At 34.6% G+C, this 17,685-nt stretch overlaps 4 protein-coding genes across 7 annotated transcripts in view; all 4 read left to right on the top strand.

The window, feature by feature from the left end:
• Window positions 1-2,924: 2,924 nt before the first annotated feature.
• LOC136418532 (uncharacterized) lies at window positions 2,925-6,493 on the top strand. The gene is made up of 4 exons (XM_066404621.1): window positions 2,925-3,429; window positions 3,485-3,690; window positions 3,752-3,953; window positions 5,565-6,493. Exons 1-4 carry the CDS (start codon window positions 3,074-3,076, stop codon window positions 6,340-6,342), a joined length of 1,542 nt encoding a protein of 513 aa, XP_066260718.1. The 5' UTR covers window positions 2,925-3,073; the 3' UTR covers window positions 6,343-6,493.
• Window positions 6,494-8,104: 1,611 nt separating this feature from the next.
• Window positions 8,105-9,402, top strand: LOC136418512 (serine/Arginine-related protein 53-like). Its single transcript, XM_066404593.1, has 5 exons — window positions 8,105-8,259; window positions 8,336-8,434; window positions 8,492-8,769; window positions 8,827-9,062; window positions 9,128-9,402. Exons 1-5 carry the CDS (start codon window positions 8,186-8,188, stop codon window positions 9,224-9,226), a joined length of 786 nt encoding a protein of 261 aa, XP_066260690.1. The 5' UTR covers window positions 8,105-8,185; the 3' UTR covers window positions 9,227-9,402.
• On the top strand, window positions 9,289-10,532 carry LOC136418511 (divergent protein kinase domain 2A). The gene is made up of 4 exons (XM_066404592.1): window positions 9,289-9,576; window positions 9,638-10,040; window positions 10,107-10,219; window positions 10,290-10,532. The coding sequence occupies exons 1-4, from the start codon at window positions 9,289-9,291 to the stop codon at window positions 10,497-10,499; spliced, it is 1,014 nt and encodes a 337-aa protein (XP_066260689.1). The 3' UTR covers window positions 10,500-10,532.
• Window positions 10,533-11,137: 605 nt separating this feature from the next.
• Window positions 11,138-17,685, top strand: part of kis (kismet) — a 29,084-nt gene continuing 22,536 nt past the window's right edge. For 3 of the 4 annotated variants that reach the window (XM_066404608.1, XM_066404606.1, XM_066404604.1), the window contains exon 1: window positions 11,138-11,331. The gene's annotated coding sequence lies outside the window, so the exon portion shown is untranslated. Of the gene's footprint in view, window positions 11,332-11,738; window positions 12,032-17,685 lie in introns of those variants that run through there. The other variant, XM_066404605.1, reaches the window with a different exon arrangement.

Here is a 17,685-nt window from a genome sequence, read left to right as displayed (position 1 = left end):
GTGTAAAACCTACTATTGGCGCGTCGTAGCCACTTCGAGTACCTGAATCCGCCTAATATCTCATATTTCTGGAAGACTCAAACTCACCGTCAAACGTAACTGATTTTCCCTTTTCCACCTTACTTTAATAACATGAAATAGTCATCATGTTTTCGCAGTTTCTTTCTTCTCATCATCAGTACGGTAGCAATTTGCTTCTGTTTTGGCCTCTCACAACGCTGTTTGTAGATCCGATACAGGTAGCTCCAACTAAGGGTATATTGATGCTCCCCCGCTTCGTTTCTCCATCTAACACATCTCCTGCAAGGGCTATAAGCATGTCGTCATCCTCCATTACCATATATTCGCTCATGTACTCCGCCATCCCAACATATCTGAAATCACTCTTTATCAATATAATTAAGTTAGTCATTTCCGCCTGTATAAATCAATTCTCTCATTGCACAGGTCCAAAGACTATTATTGTAGGATCCTTGCACGAGTCATCCATAACATGTTGAAAGAAATTTCCTGATAATTGTACGGTAGATAACCAGAGTGGTCCACCGAAGTTTTCTGTCTTATGATGTAAAAAACACGAAAACACTCGGACCCAGCAACTTTAAGTTCGAGGGGGCTATATTTCTTTGATAAAATCATTTTTCCCAGGTTTAACTTGAGGGGGGAGGGGGTTGACTTTCACCCTAAAAAATCTTAAATGGAAAGGGGTATCATGTTATACTCTAAGCACTAGAAAATTATCAGATGTGTAAGGTGTTCGGCGTACAACTACCCAGAGGGATTTAAAGTTACATAAATTTCACCTTTATAAAATTAAGTTAGTTCAAGAACTAACCGAAGATGATAGGGATCGAATTTTGGAATTTTATGAGATCACTAGTCGCCAAATTATTAACAATTAAGCATATTTTTATAATATTTGTTTTTCTGGTGAGTGTTCGTTCCTCCTAAATAGCGAAGTGAACTGCTATAACTGCCGTTGTTGGTCGTCCAACAATCCAAGACTTTTTTGTAAAATTCACACCCAACATCCAGAGGAATCAAATATTTCCCTAGAAATTTTTGGAGATTATATTATTGATCCATTATTTTTATCTGGAAATCTGAACGGAAAAATCTACTTGGATTTATTAGAAAATGTCACTGACCCAGCATTAACAAAATAATTGAGTAAAATTACCGTAATCGCTCGGAAGACATCATTTTTCAACAAGATGGGGCTTCTCCGCGCTACGCGGCCCCTGTAAGGCAGTTTTTAGACGAAAGATTTCCTTAACAAGGGGTTGGGAGAAGAGGGCCTATTGAATGGCCTGCACATTCTCCAGATTTGCCTTCGTTGGACTTTTCCATGAGGCTATTCAAAATCGAAAATTTATGCAATACAACCTTCATCGCTTGAAAACTTGCAGCGACGTGTTATACACGAATGTAATCTTATAACTACAGAAATGCTCAGTATTGTCAGAAGTGCTTTAAACAATGTCTCTATCACTGTATGGAGGTCGGTTGTGGTCATTTTCACCATCTAATAAATTAAAATAATTTGTAAGTTAAACTGATAACATCGCTTTTAAACCTTAGTTTCTCAAGAACTGGTCATCCAAAATTTTAAAATAAGGTGACATTGAAAAGGTAATTGAATGTCCTTTAAAAGGATGATTAACATGATGTTTCTTTCCATTTTTAGAGTGAAAATTACCCCCGCTTAGAGGTTAACCTGTAAAAAATGATCATATCGAAGAAATATGATCCCCTTGAAGCTAAAGTTGACGGGTTCGAGCGTTTTCGTGTTTTCTAAATCATAAGGCAGAAAACTTCGTTGAAAAATTTTCGGTCGGTATTCGGCCCTATATAGGGTTTTTCTTAATTGATGGTAAAAAATGAAATGGGTGGATCGTGAATTTATTTTAAGATAAAAACTCCATATAAAGGCATGTCCTAAATTGCCTCCACTTTTATTTACAGGGTGTTGAAGTTTCATTTTTTTTTTCGATTTTCATTAATTTCTCTGTTAGCTGTAAAGATAATTAACTCAAAATTAGTAATATCGATCATTTTAGCATTACGAACAAAGTGAAATAACAATTATTTAAAATATTCCACAGAACGTTACATTTCTCGTGGTCGCTCTCAATATATTATATCAGAACTTTTTCTATGACATTTTTAGATTTTACTCAATAACTTCATTTAATCCTTTATGTCTTTTATTAACTTTTTTGCTTCTTCAGCTTTTTTATTAGGAACAATAGTTTAAGAGATGTTTTCAAAAGTATCTAACCATGTTCACCCCGATTGACCTACGACTTGTTGTCCTGCTGACCGTTGTCCTGCTACCGACAACGGCAAGCAGGACAACAGCAAGGTAGTGAATGCTCCAATTGGGCAAACTAAGCTGTAGAATTTTCAGTTGTTGTATTTGAATATTACTTTGACAGTTCTTCCATGTTTTCCATATTCCACAGCTTACTATACCTAATTGGAGCATTCATTACCTTGCCGTTGTCCTGCTTGCCGTTGCCTTGCTTGTCGTTGTCCTTAGGTCAATAGGGGTGAACATGGTTAGATACTTTTGAAAACATCTCTTAAACTATTGTTCCTAATAAAAAAGCTGAAGAAGCAAAAAAGTTAATAAAAGACATAAGGGATCAAATGAAGTTAATTCATTTCTGACTCACTCTGTACGATTTTCGCTGCAGTATGCGGTTAAATTCCAAAATAAATGCTGCGACATTAATTGGATTATAAGTTTTCAAAAAATCACCCGGTTTCAATTTCTATTTTCAATTATCCATTTTTAGCCTAAAAATCAGTATAGAGCGATCAACGGAGTACTCACTGGAGTGCGAGAAAACTGATCGTTCAATGGTACTTTCATTTTAACACGAGGTGTGTCGGTCAGAGAACCTCATCGCGCATTTTTGCCTGATTCATCAACAGTTTCCCTAATCTTATCTTATCTCAACAACCCACAAATGTACATTGTTTACCATGAAAGTTATATTTTCAACCGAGTGTTTGTTAAAAAATCCAGTAATGTAAAACCAACAAGTTCAAACCTATCGCCGCAAACATGGAAAGTGACTCCATTATACGGGAGAAAACCAAAACACTTTTCGGGTATGAACTAACACCTCGACAGAACCTACTTCTCAACCACCTCCTCCCATCTGTCCTGGCCTCATTACTCTTCATCTTCATCATAGCCGCAGATATTGGGGTCATTTTTCGACACTATAAAGATGATGACCCCATTTGGGCTTCGCTCACATTGTTCTGCATGTATCTTCCTGCTCTTGGAAGCTTAGTGATCATACTGACTGACGCGGACTACTGGCCTGACCCGGAAAATATGACCAAAGAAAATTTTGTTTGGATGATCAAGAAGATTTTAGGACATTTGTTGTTTCCTGTGTGGAGTATGTGGAGGTATATTGGCTAAGTTATTTTTTGTGTGTTTTTAAAAGGTTTTTTCTGCATGAAGATTTGCTGAGAGGATCTTTTGGACAATAGAAGCAGTTATGAATACCAACAACGATCAGCGCTTGGATGAGGCTTTAGGGAAACTCACAGAGCCACGCCTCATTGAATTATACGTATTTCTGCAAGCGTACCTGCATTCACTACCTCAAGTGCTGCTTCAGCTTCACATTCTTATGAGACACAACAGCGACATCGACAAAGAATCGAGTATGTATGTGAATTAAATACCGGTCAATGACCGCATATAAAACATTTTTCACTATTGCAGAAATCACCCAGACCTTGAGCATTTTAATAAATTTATCAAAAGTCGCGGTCACCACCACTTATTATCAAAGGTTTAAGGCTCAGAAGTTCACAGGATCGGAATATCCATGGCTGAAGCCTAAGAAAGTTATGCGCTCTAAGATGGGCTCAGAGGTGGATGGGCAAAATTTGTTGCTGAGAAGAACCATTTCGAGTCAGAAGAGGTTTGTAGTGAAAATGATATTTTAGATGTGTGTACCTGGTATTTTAGTACTTTTTACCGGCAGTCTCATAAAAAACGGGCGAAGCTATAGACCAGTTATTTATAAACGGATTTTGATGAACTAAAAACCGAATAATGATATTGTTCAGGCTACTAAAAGCGCCAAAGTTGATTTTTTTAACTCAACTTCTTGGGGGGTGACTCTCTTGGGTGTAACCTCAGAATTTTGAAATAGAACTCGTATTTTTTTCACATTTTTTGATAGCAAGTATTTTTTCTGAATTTGATGATGTATTACAAGTTAATGTTAAAGCAATTTTTACTCAAAAATAATTGAAAAATTTGAACAATGTGAGTTATGTAGCCATCTGTACCGTCATGGGGCCATCTGTGCTGCCTTGTGGTCATCCGCATTTCATCCCATCTTCTCCCATTGTATTATCCTGTGCAAAGGCGCCGGACGCCATGGACGAGCGGAGCCCATTAGACCCCAATGAAAGGGACAAGATAAGGCCGGATCGTTCACTGAACACTTATCCCCTGAATTTCTGGCCATGGGGCTACCTTCAAGATCAAATTTATGCTGCCCAGCCAGAAAATGTCGATGTTTTAAGAGAAAAAATCGTAAATGCTTGCCAGGAAATTGCACCAAATGCTGTTATAGATGCTACACATGGTGTGATCAGAAGATGTCAAGAATGTGTATGTCGAAGTAACATTAGACACGTTTTCCATGTTTAATCGAAGGTGTTCATTGATAGTAAAAAAAGAATGGAGAGGCAGATTAGCGAATTCACTACCCCACGACCGCTCCTCCTACCTATCTATTAACTGCCTGTTCTTTATCTCTGTTGTCTCAACTTTCCCAGTTCTGGAGGGTCCTTAGAAACCATGAGAAAAGTATCCGCTAGTTCCTGTTTAATGTTCCTTAAATAATTTGCACACATGGCCACTTAGGTGCGTCGTGGTATTGATGACTTCACTCGACAGTGCCTTATCTTAAGATGGCTCTGTAAGCCTGCTCCTCGCCTTCTTATCAGCTCTAATGTAACATTTAGAAAACTTAAGGACTAATAAATCTCCGACATGTACAACGCAGTGGTAGCCAATTTGAACAATATCTTTAGGAATAGTATTTTGTGAAAACTATGGAGAAACAGGTTGTTAGACGCAGAAGATAAATCCTATTTTAATATTCAAGACAATGTATTAGTACTCAAAGAAATCAAATTTTTCAATTTTTTCAGTTAAAAATTATTTTAACGTTAACTTGGCAAACATCATCAAATTCAGAAAAATACTTTCTATCAAAAAATGTTGAGTTCTGTTTAACATCCTGAAGTTACACCTGAAGCAGAAGTTGAATTTAAAAAAATCAACTTTGACGTTATTTAGTAGTGTGAACAATATAATTATATTTGGTCTTAAGTTCATAAAGAACTGAGTTATAGCTTCACCCGTTTTTCATGAGACAGTCCATTGGATATTTGGAGCAAAGTTTTTAACAAAAACTCACTTCACAAACAACATTCGGTGTAGAGGTACCTTTTCGTCATATATGTTCAAACAAACGAAAATAAAAAGGTTTTTCACCATTAAACTTATATTTTAGGGCCATTGAAAGTCGTCCAAATGACGACATCTCACATCTCTATGACATACAGCCGGCAATTAAAACAGAACGCAGGCGCAGTAGTGACATTTATCTAGAACCTGATCCCCTTATTGAGGACGATACAGTGGTGCGGCGTCAAAACTCGACAAACCCTTGGGAAAGAAGCGTTTCATACATCTCCAGATTGTCTATTATGTTGCGCAATAAAGTGGAGCCCCATTTGGCCGTTGACGGCAGCTCCTCAGCGAATTTTAGAATAGCTCGTGTCAGCTATGTAAAAGGGCTTGAAGAGGATGATTTAGCTGGGAGAATAACAGCGTTTTTATGGTGGTTTACATTCCTGCTGAGTCGCGTTTTGGCGATATCCGCGTTTGCTTATTTCTTCTTTAGCACCTGTGTTGGCCTGCTGATTACCCATATACTTATTGTAATTGCGGCTCTAGTCTACGATGTGAAAACGGATAAAATCAGACGGGACAAATCTGCCTTTTTCGTCTTCATAGGGGTGGTGTACGTGTTCTGCATTATAGAATTTAAAATTCGATTTAAAAAAGTGAAATGGATTTATTTAGGGTACTTTGGACTTATGTACTTAGAAAACTTCGTTATGTGTCTGGTGTGGTATTGTAAAGAAATAGAGTCGTTGGAGAATGACTATTGGTATAGGTATATTTTCTATGTTATTGTGGCTTCGCATGTGCTCAGCTTATCGGCTATGATCTTTTATTACATTCTTACAAGACCTAAGTCAGTAGCTATAAGAGTTGCCTCTTAGATTACCTACTTTTAACTGTTTTCTTAACTAATGATTTATATTTATGTTTTTTGTATTGATTTAATAAAATGTTTTTCTAGTTAGAACCAGGTTTAGACATCAGATGCAGTTCTTAATTGCCCTGTGTTACGCACGACAATATACTTTACGTCCTTTATTCTTAAAAAATCTTAACTACTCTTAAAATCTTAGGATGCATGGATCGCATCATCGGCAACCTCTTCCTCTGGGTTTCTCTATTTTATTCACTATCATAACTAACTAAATAATTCTGTAACAGGATACTTATTGACCCCTAGTCATTTAGCATAAATGATTTATAATGGTTAATATAAATACAAAAAAGTAATGATAATCACTCGGTGTCCACAATATATGTATTGTTAAGTTTTAACACCTGGTTTAAATATAAAACCTCATAATTTAGCGCAATATTGCTGTATTGGCAATTTTTAGATTTTCTAATTTAAATTAATAGTTATAAGTTATGTTTAATAGATTTAAACTATTTCCTAAAATATCAAAAACTTTAGTAGTGGGTTCATACCCCATTGACAAAGATAAAACTCCTTTCTTTTTTATTATTTAAACTTTTATTTTCTTTAACTCTAATACTGAGAAAAATTATCTAAATTTCATTGTTATCCTTTCTTAATTAATAAAAAAAATAATTTAATTCAAATTAAACAGTTAGGTATTAATGTACAGAGTGATTCACTGTATTTGATCACATGAATATTTCTGTTATTATAGCTTCTATGAATTTTTAAATTAACTCATATTTTTCTCAAAATTGTCACTCTGATATTTCTGCGCAAATGCAAAGATCTTTTTCCCGATTTCAAAAAATGTAATAATTTATACATATATTTTCTCTAGTCGTTTTTTAGATATTAGACTAAATATTTGGTAAACAACGAATTAATAATTATCATTGAAGGTATAATTTCCTACCTGCTCAGGTCTGATAACGTGAATGTACAAATCTAAGCTTTTTGACTATTGCTAAGACTTTTTATATTTGATTCTCAAAGCATAGTGGAAAGCTAAGTTAACTTTAAAAAATTTTAGCATAAGCCCAAAGCTTAGATTTATACATCTACGTTATCAGACCTAAGCAGATAGGAAGCTATACTTTCAATAATAATTATTAATTCGTTACTTACCGAATGTTTAGATTTGATATCTGAGAAACAACTAGAGAAAATATATAAATGATTGTGCTTTTGAAAAAAGAAATATAGATCTTTTCAGCCAGCAAAAAGATATAGGTTAATCCATTGAAAAAACCAAATGTGCTGTCATTTTGACAGATTCGCGATGCTTATCTGTTCAATTTGATAATAGATTCTGAAGAATTGAAGAGAAATATGTTACTTTAATACTTTAAAAATGTTCGCAGGACGAAAGATCACTTGAAATTAGATTTCAAAGCAGTTTTCAAAGCCTAAAACGAAATCCGAATTGCGAGTAATTGATCTTTGGAAGTCGAACACGCGATTCACTCATCGAGTGATCTCGGATTGCCCGAGAGTAGTGAATGAACATTAATAATGAATCTCCTGAGCAAAGCGGCAATACTGGCAATCGTGTATGTTAATTTTTGTGGGAAAGACGTCGGCTTCTATCTTTATCTCATTCTATGGCTATATAAAAGACGAAGTATTACGAAGAGCAGGAAGTTTGATTTTATTATTGGAGAAAATATTTTTGTAGGTTATATTATTCTGACTGGAGTGCTGAGAAGGTTGATTTGATTTAACTTTCTTTAATTGATAAAGTTTTTTTCTGTGAAATAAGGTACCGCAAGTGGATGTGAAATAATCAATTACTGGAATAAATTATGGGAAGATACTCGAGCGATTCTGAAGACGACAAACGCTCTAATAAAACATCCAAAATCAAATCACGTCACAGGTATTTCTTCTAAAGAAAAACACAATCGAACCGCATTTCTCTACTTTTCTCTTAAAAAACTACCCTCATCTCCCAGATCATCATCTAGTGATTCAGCCGACTCAAGAAGGGCTCGTCGCTCCACCAAGAAATCCTACAGGAGGTCCAGAAGTAAAGAACATTATTCAAGATCTCGGTGAGTGAACATGAACTCCAATTTCATAATAATCCTTAAAACCTTTTAACCCGATAGACGGTCAAGAAGCAGTTCTTATACATCTAAATCGAAATCACGCAGATCAACATCTCGTGAAAGGTCAAAATACAGACAGAGTTCCTCTAGGGAAAGATATCGTAGGTCAAAGTCAAGGGATAGATACAGATCCAGAAGATCCAGATCTAAGTCATATATTAAAGAGTATGTTTCAAAGCCAAAGGCACGATCTTCATCTGTCAGTTCTAGTTCTGAGGGGAGTAACAGTAAAGATAAATGTAGGAAAGCTGATTTAAAAAACAAGTCAATTAGTAGCGGTAGGTTTTGACTAGTAGTATTTGACATGAAGTTGGACTCATAGTGGAGAATTCTAGCTGCAGCAAGGAGTAAAGGGAAGACTGATAAGCCATCAGAGGATAGTGGAGAAATTGTAGTAATTGATAGTAAAACACTAGAGTTAATAAATGAGGATAAATTTGTTTCAAAACCATTCTCTTCAAAAAAGGCAAACAAAGCTTTGGATAATATTGTGATTGATTTAAATAAGCAGATTATTAAGGTACCTGATGTTCCAGATATAGAGCCAGATGATAGTATTTTTCATCATACTGTAAGTTAGGCAAATTCAGTATAAGATGGGTGTTTACATTCCTTAATAATAATCTTATATTTCAGTTATTTATCAGCCAGGAGGCCCGCATGGAGAAATGGATTAAAGATTTATGCACTTACCGTCAGAAAGCTCTTCAACAAGGCACAAAAAACGAACCATGAGTTGGCGTGCTTTTCTCTGCTCGCTTCTGGTGATAGTTTTGTCTGTTTCGCTTGCCATTTTCATGAAAACTGCTTGGGATTTGAGTGAAATTGATACTTGTCCTTGGTGTTTTGGTTTGAACTATTGTGCAGAACTTCAAAACAATACAACTTTTCAGTATGACTCTTTAAATAAAGTTGTTTTTAATTTGTTCAGTGTTAAAAACGTATATTTTGCGCGAAGTGGGGAGACTGACGTGGTAATTAAAAAATTGATTGATAAAGGTGATGACTTCACTGGCATTAGGAGTGAAGTAAAAAGTGAAGATTTGATTGATTTCTTAGTAGATGAGAAATTGAGGAATTTCCAGGTTTGATTTTATGGAAAATTAAATTTTTACTTATTGTAACAAAATTCCAATGTTCTCCCAGGTATGCAGCCTTGAAACTGCCCAAATTTTTCTAAAAGACTTCTCCCACAAAATTTTTTCCCACCTCTGGACTCTTCTCAACACTAATGTAGAGCCTCTCTTACTGGAAATCTTCCCTAAACAAGAAAATTGGCCTGTGCCACATCTACTGGGTTACTGTGGGCGTACAGTCATAGAAGAAAATTGCGGAGCACATCTGAACGATATAGAAAATTTAAGTTGGCACGACCGTGCATATGTGGCTCTTCAACTGCTAGAAGTTTCACTTAAGTTCACCTTCGAGCATGCAAAGTATAGGCTATATTTGACTGATATTTCGCCAGATAATATTGCAGTGAATGTGTCCAGCTTAAAGGTATCTGTTGTGGACTTAGAAAATGCAGTTTTGCAGAGGAAGGTTGAAAGTAGGTTGAGACAGTTAGAGTATCAATAAAGTTCAAATATTTATTTTGTTTTTGTTGTCTTTCAAGGAATGGATACATTTCATTATACTCAACATAGTAGTTATGGAGAATATGCGTTTTCCAAGTCAGAAATATGTAGCAGAACTATTAGTGACCACAATATCTACTCCGTTTGTATGGTGAGTATATCATAGCAAGATAGGTTTTTTACTGAGAATCTAATTTATTATTTTTATATCAACGATTTAGTTACTGTTGTCTCCATCGGCTCCTTACCCGATGATGAGCGGAGGTCTCCTTCATTCACCCCCTTCAACAGTTGATGCTTCAAGATTATTTGCGCAGATCGAATTATGTGTGTACTCAACGAATCATGTTTCAAGATTTTTAATTGTTAAACAAATCGAGGAATTAATTACCTCACAGCTGCATAAAGTTGATTATTATAACAAACATTAACAATGTAAATTGGTAATAAATTGTGCATCTAGGGATTTGTTCCGTGTTTTGTACCTAATTATCCCCTTCCTCGGATTTTTTTAGCCACGTTTTTACAGTTATTTAAATATCTAATGAGTAATAGTGTACTTGATTAGTTCATTGAATTGTTGACTTTTCAATATAATTTTGCATTGAAAAGTCTAAAATTAATATTATTTATAATTAAAATTCTTCTATAATCATATTATATTTAAAGCATCTGTAAAAAAAATAACGATTGAAATGTGGGATTTCATGAACCAAACATCTATATTTAAAATTTTGATCTACTTATAACTGATTTAAATAGCCCGCCCTCATGACGGGTCAGCGGGTGGCGCGCTCATCCATCAATTCATGTCATCATGATCAATATTGCCAAGTTTTGCATTATTCCCCCTATCTTCAGAGAAATGCTTTAATAGCAGAGTGTTTATTGGTAATCTGAAAAGAATTTTTTGGAAAAAATACTACTAGGGCCTTAATAGAATTCCATATTTAACTTCTTTGGAGGTATTTTAAAGTTTAGATCGAACAAGAAATGTATAATGCAATACATGTCGCTCGCGGCTTGAAAACGTTTAGTGACAATCTCGCAACGTGTAGCACAAGCCATCGAAAATGGCAAGATGGAGTCGGGCCGACGATTATAGTGCGGTTTGTACGCGAATATTTCCGAAACAAAGTCGTTTAAATAATTGTTAGTTAACCAAAACGTAGACGAAAGTCCTATTCAGTGATTAATCAAAAATTCTTAAGCGAAAACGGTGCATTTTACGAAGAAATCGGTACGAAAGTTCGACTGCCCATGGTAAGTTGTTTGTTGATGTCGGCCCCTGTTTATCCAGGTGATAAGTCGGCAGAGTAACGTTTGACCGACTGTTCGTTGAGCTGTATGGAGGATGTTTCTTTTTCGCATATAGCCAATTTACGAAAAATGTAAAATAAATTTGGATAAAATACATCACCTGATTGGTCCTGTTCGGCGATGGTTAAATACCTAGCCGTATTCAATAATCAAATCAGCGCCAGGATCATATCCGTCCTTGTTTACCACGAGTAATTAGAAAAAGAACAAACTAGATCGAGGGCGACGTGCTGTTATTTTTGACCAATTAAAATGTGCCCGTCTCAAATAATTGCAGACATTTTGCTTCCGAATTTCAGGGATTCGTGGGATATATCGGCGAAATATCGATTAAAGTCCTAAAAACAGGTTTTCGCCCCGATATTTTAGGGGTTTGCCTCGTGTGTTGCTTTGAAACGTGATCCGTCTAAATTCGATTTGAAAAGCGGTGAGAATTAAAAGAATGGCGTCGCCAAAGTTCATTGTTCTCTCCGTGCTTTTAATTGCCTAGGTGCCTATCTTGGAGCAGTTTTATCGAGTTATGTGTATATTGATGGCGAACGGCTAATGAACGATCTTTTTAACAGTGTACGAAACGCTGCCAACATCTAATTGAAGATGCATGCACTGTCTAGAAGCCTCAAATATCCGTTTTCAATTATCCGTACGTTGTATGTATTAATATTGAAACAAAATTAATATTAATTGTTTGCGTACACTTTCCTCTCCAAATTTCCAATGTACGACTGTACAGACGTCTTTGGTTAGTATTGGGGACTGTAGTTATTATTACATAAGCAACGTAGCATAAGTTTGTAATGCAATTGTGTATCTCATACGGACAAAAACAACGAGGAAAAAATGTTACCCTCATAGCAATCTTCCTCTTGCATGCGCCTGGCAGGTATAGAGACCATCAAAATGTCTTAATTTTCAAGGCCAATATGACATTGTATTATCACATTATGGTCGCTCTTTAACAGAGAACTGAGCACATTCTCTATCCTCCCGACACAAGTATTTGCAAGAAGTCACTAATGCAGGCATACTGACAATATTTCTTACTGTTTCTAATATCAGAATTCAATGACTTCCTAGTTGATGGAATGAATCTGTGGATTGTTGAAATCCTACTTCTCTCCAGGTACAATATGAGAATTTAAGTATTAATTTCAGGTTTTGCTTTTATCACCCAATATAGGTATTTATCAGAATAGTTGATATGAGCAGATATGTGAAAGGAATAACTGTGTGACTACATTTTAGTCTTATCGAGAACATTCATTTATGCATTTTTTAATATTTCAAAATTAGTATTATTTATTATATATTATATTAGTATAATTCCATACATTTTTATCAGATATTTATTGGTAAACATCATTAAAGTTGATTAAACCTAAATCTTACTTTACAACACTAAAATATATACCTAGTTGAATGTGGGTTAAAGGATACGGCCTGATTTAGAAGTTTTTTTGGTTCAGAAGTCTGATTCAATCCATAGGGTGAGAAGTTGTACAGCTTATGGTATGAAGAACACATAAGCGTATAGCTTTTCCCCTTTGGCTTTGATCATAACTCATCGGAATGCAGCATTCTGTTAACATAAGAAGAAAATATCTGCCCAATTATGATATATTTTTTTAGATTGTGCATATTCTGTGAAAGTAATTTTTCTATTAAAATCAAACTTGACGGAAGTGTAGAGGGTGACTGTTAAGACTTTTTTCAGTATTTTTATGTAATGGGTAAAAAATTGTTTTATACCTGGTGATGTAGAGAATATGGCATAAGTAGTGTTCCTAGTTCTATTTAAAATATTTGTCTGAATTTGTTGATACCTAGGTGTTTTAAAGTAAAAATGCGCATAGTTATAACATATATTTTTATAATTTCGATTTTGTAACTTTCCCATTTCAACTTTCGTTAAAAATACAAATAGGGGGTGAAGCATTTTAATCTAAAATAGTTGAAGTGCTAAGCGCCTTTATTGGCTATATTTTGTTCTCAACAAAGAAACACTTTCCATCTGGATGTGTAATCTGCTATTTTGCTTTATCTGTTCAATTAAAGTCAAGAAACTAAAAAACCAGGTTATGAAAATTCAAATCTACCCAAATATATTCGAAAATAATCGGACCTCCTTTAATTTGAAAACATAATATGCTAGTGATCATTAAGGCCCACCTTTGTTCTATTTCTTCATTTATCTATCTCTTAAGATTTATGAGATCCCTGTAGAATACCTCCTTATCCGGGACAGCTTGTATAATGGAGCTATAATTTTGACTTTGCCACAATTGTTTTTAGTGTAACTGCACCGCCATTTGAAATCTGAATATCAGAGGGCGATACTTTATTGAAAAGGTTATTTTGTATCCATCTTCAAATATTTAGGGGATGCATAGTACCTTGTAATTCACAAATACTTACCTAGATCTATTAGCAAATATAATATAGAAATAAATAAGTTTGTTCACCTTTTAAAAGCCAGTAAATAGGACCCTGCAAAATCTAAAAGTACAAAAACTTATACTCCACACTAAATCAAGATTGATCTATTCGTAGGTTTTATTAGTTACTTAGTCAGGATGATGATTATTGAATTTCTTAATAAACTTTCAATGCATTTTCCTACCTTATTCAAGTCAATTGATTTGCGTTTCTATAAAAGTACGACTTATATGGTACTCTCTTTACTTTAGCCCTCAAGTACCTTACTTTAGCCGTCAAGGTATCATATTTAGCGCCTCGGAATAATATCGACCTGTTTGTATTTCACATCAACTTTCTTCTTTTAAATGGAACGCTCGGTAGTATTGCAGTTTTGAATTACTCTCAATAGAATATTCCATTGAATTAAATCGAATGGTTTTATTCAATGTACCAACTAGTTACTGAGTGTTTTACGTGGGATGAACTATACCTTGATGCATTTACTTCTACATTGGAGATCTGTTTTATTTAAAGTATTTGTTGTAACATTAGCCCTACTTTCATCCCAACAGTAGACGTGCGTTGTCTTTTAGTAGACCCGAATGGAGAAACTGCTAAATAATTGTTTATTTTGTAATAATTTGGAGGAGTAAGTGGACGTTCAATAAACATGGTTTGTATAAGAAAGTTCCTTACTTTTCTGTTTATATTTGTTTGGGCTCTCTCATAATATGAATTCAGGTTTTCGTGTTCCTGCTGAATCGGTGAACTAACTTAATCGAGGATTAGACACTTCACCTGGGTCACTAATTGAAATAACAGTTACGTTTTTAAGTGGGACCACATCTGGATTAGTAGTGTTACTAACCCCATGGTTTAAGTGTAACTATACCTTTCTACCTACAAAAAGTATCTATTTATTGACCAAAAAACAAGGACCATACAGACTGACATTGAAATGGTCGTCAAATTTTATGTGCATGTAGTAGAGTTGTTTCTTTTATAGTCGTACACAGCTACATCCACGGTTTATATCCATTTCTTTTGGTGCAGCCCAAAAAGACTTGTTTGGATGATCTCTACTCCACTGCTGTTCACACAGCATGGGATAACATACTTTTTATATTTTTACCCATAATACGATCTATTTACTGAACTTTAATTTCAAATGCGACATTAAATCTAAAGAAAAAGAATTTATATCTTTAAGGAATTTTATGAAAATTAGTGGTAACATTTCTTGCTTAGCAACAGAGCCAATATGCAGTAATCCCGAAAAAGCTTTCAGCTATTCGGTTTCCCTCAGGTGATATTTACCGTTTTTACTACGAAGAGTGATAACCAGAGGCTGAGGGCTATTACGTCACAAAATTGCAGAGGTATTGGGTGCCTCGAATAAAGGACATTTCTTATTATTATTTTCTCATATAAAAATGAATGTAATGTAAAATAGTGTAATATGTAGTAGTGTAAAAACGGAGAAACACGTCAAGCGAATTTGTGGTAATACTAAAAGCTAACATAGTTTTCATAAAATTGTGGAGAACTTCATTTTATGAATATTTTACTTACATACTTTATATATTCTAATGCCCTACTCTTTGATATACTATAGAGATGTATAAAATATGAGATTTAAGCGGTCTTAACGCTAAAATTTGCTGTGGATGCATCTTGTCATAATAAGCTGCAATGATTACTTTAAAACTGACAAAAAAATCAGCACAAATGATAAGTCACCATTTATTTCACTTGCTTTTAATATTTAGATAGAGATGTATTGTACATACCACTCCAGGCAAGTATCCTCGAAAGGTGGTTACTTTGTATAGTAAGCTGCACGTCAAAGTAAGGCAGTAAGCTAACAAAAGAGTTCTTTGGAAAATTTATAGTAGAAATGAGGAATACACATTTGTTTTTCTCAATGCTCAACAGTCTCCTTTATTGTTAGGACAGTTTAAATTAAACTATAACAATGTGAACAGAATACAAAAATATAATCTAATTTGAGATTGAAATTCCTAAAATTAAAAAAATTTAAAGTACAGGGTGGTCCAAATTCGAGACGTGTCATTGGGATCTCAGAAAGTATAAGACATACGAGGTCACTCAAATTGGGGCAAAGTCACACAATTTAGTGCTCAAGTAAATGTTATTTCGAGCTCGGAAAAATTCCGAATACTTTCGGAGATACCTAGAAAAAACCGAAATTTTGCTATATAATTTTTATTTTCTTCAAACTATTTCTGTCTAAAAACGATACATGGGAGAGTGATAGATAAATGCATTTTTTAAGAAGGCATTTTTATCATATCTACTACTTTTTTTTTGGTGGTTGTTGTACGTCATTGTTATTAAAAAGTAGGGCGAAAGGTAATAGAAGGCAAGATAAAAAATCCAGGTCCGTATTAAAAAAAATGAGTTGGTGGTGACTCAAAGACGAAATGTCGGATTTCAATATTCACAACGTCATCTTATAGGGATGGAAAAGTGGTGATAATGAAGCGACATTTGTTTTGAAATATCTCTTTAAAATAAGCCAGGAAAAAGTAAAAATTATTTTAGTTTTAGAGAAGCAAAATTTTAGTTTTTCCTGAATATCTCCGAAAGTATTTAGATTTTTTCCGAGTTCGAAGTGGCATTTTCTTGAACAGTAAATTATGCAACTTTTTTCCAATTTGAGCGACCTCGAATCTTATAGTTTCTGAGATTCTAATGATGCCCTTCGAATTTGGACCACTCTGTACAATGAATTATTATTCTCTACGATAGAAATAGTTCATATGTAGTACATTACATTCATGTAGTACCCATTCACATCAAAAATGTATTTAATTTAATTTTTCTTGAAATATGGATATTGAACCTATTTAATAAACTCCCTATTCGAATTAAAATCAGTAAAATACCCTCTTCAGAGCGCATCTAATTACAGCCTTTCTGAGAACATTAAGAATCAAGAGAAGCTGCACAAAATACAGGGGGGCAGTGTTATTAGCTGTAAGTCTTGGATCTACCTCCTACAAAACGCGCTCTAGGGTGTAAACAAGAGTTCTTCTGATCAGATGTTTCTAAAATATAGAAATTCAAGTTGCATCCGGCGATGAGCCCTAAAAGGAAATTCCGTAACTTGTTGCGGACTGTGCATGAGAAAGATAATAAACAAATAGGCAGTGCAGTGACATGCTATATTTAATACAAAGGCAGCATATTCTATTCAACTTCAAGTTGAGTTTGTTTGTGTTTCTCCTACTTTCAACAGGGGTCTAGGTGGACCCCAAACAACTTTACACATTTTGCAACAAAACTAGAGGTACCCAATCAGCTCGCTACCTTCCCATTCAGAAAACAATATCGGGCTGGTCTTCTGAGGAATTAACTGCAGTTACGAAGACGAATCATCTCGGAAAAGGTCATTCACGTATATGATAAATAAAAGTCTTAAACTGTTCGGAACTGTTCTTGAAGTTACAAAACTGTTTTCTATATGAATATAAATATCTCAAAAACGGTAGAAAATGGGGATAGCGTTTTTTATGTAATTTTTTTAGGATTACAAGGCAAATCCATCAATGCAATAATATACGGAGCGTTTCATTTGAATTAAGAACATTGTTTAGAAAACATTACAAAGTTGCTGAGAGTTATGAAGTATCATTAAGGCGCTACTCTCTTTTATCAAACTTTGCATTGCATCTTAGGAAATATTTTGCTACATATTTAGATTTCCTATAAAACATGTCTTAATGCCCTAGTTTCTTTTTGCCAGAATGAGTAAATTTTATAACAATTATGGAATATGAAATTGGAAATGTCCAATTTTATGTCAATATGTTCGAAAGTAATCGAAGTTTTTACAATCTTAAAATGGATTCTACG

Source organism: Euwallacea similis, chromosome 35 (assembly GCF_039881205.1).
Source record: "Euwallacea similis isolate ESF13 chromosome 35, ESF131.1, whole genome shotgun sequence".
Lineage (NCBI taxonomy): Eukaryota > Metazoa > Arthropoda > Insecta > Coleoptera > Curculionidae > Euwallacea > Euwallacea similis.
The sequence above is the reverse complement of the archived record's forward strand: the minus strand, read 5'-3'. Positions and strand labels throughout refer to the sequence as shown.

What these genes read in the sequence shown, in the direction of transcription:
- LOC136418511 (XM_066404592.1), top strand. Translation starts at nt 9,289, where the DNA reads ATGAAAACTGCTTGGGATTTGAGTGAAATTGATACTTGTCCTTGGTGT. An exon ending in AGAAATTGAGGAATTTCCAG is followed by an intron (nt 9,577 to 9,637) that starts GTTTGATTTTAT and finishes ATGTTCTCCCAG; the next exon opens with GTATGCAGCCTTGAAACTGC. An exon ending in TTTGCAGAGGAAGGTTGAAA is followed by an intron (nt 10,041 to 10,106) that starts GTAGGTTGAGAC and finishes TTGTCTTTCAAG; the next exon opens with GAATGGATACATTTCATTAT.
- LOC136418532 (XM_066404621.1), top strand. Translation starts at nt 3,074, where the DNA reads ATGGAAAGTGACTCCATTATACGGGAGAAAACCAAAACACTTTTCGGG. An exon ending in CCTGTGTGGAGTATGTGGAG is followed by an intron (nt 3,430 to 3,484) that starts GTATATTGGCTA and finishes TTCTGCATGAAG; the next exon opens with ATTTGCTGAGAGGATCTTTT. An exon ending in ACCATTTCGAGTCAGAAGAG is followed by an intron (nt 3,954 to 5,564) that starts GTTTGTAGTGAA and finishes CTTATATTTTAG; the next exon opens with GGCCATTGAAAGTCGTCCAA.
- LOC136418512 (XM_066404593.1), top strand. Translation starts at nt 8,186, where the DNA reads ATGGGAAGATACTCGAGCGATTCTGAAGACGACAAACGCTCTAATAAA. An exon ending in GAACATTATTCAAGATCTCG is followed by an intron (nt 8,435 to 8,491) that starts GTGAGTGAACAT and finishes TTAACCCGATAG; the next exon opens with ACGGTCAAGAAGCAGTTCTT. An exon ending in AAACAAGTCAATTAGTAGCG is followed by an intron (nt 8,770 to 8,826) that starts GTAGGTTTTGAC and finishes GGAGAATTCTAG; the next exon opens with CTGCAGCAAGGAGTAAAGGG.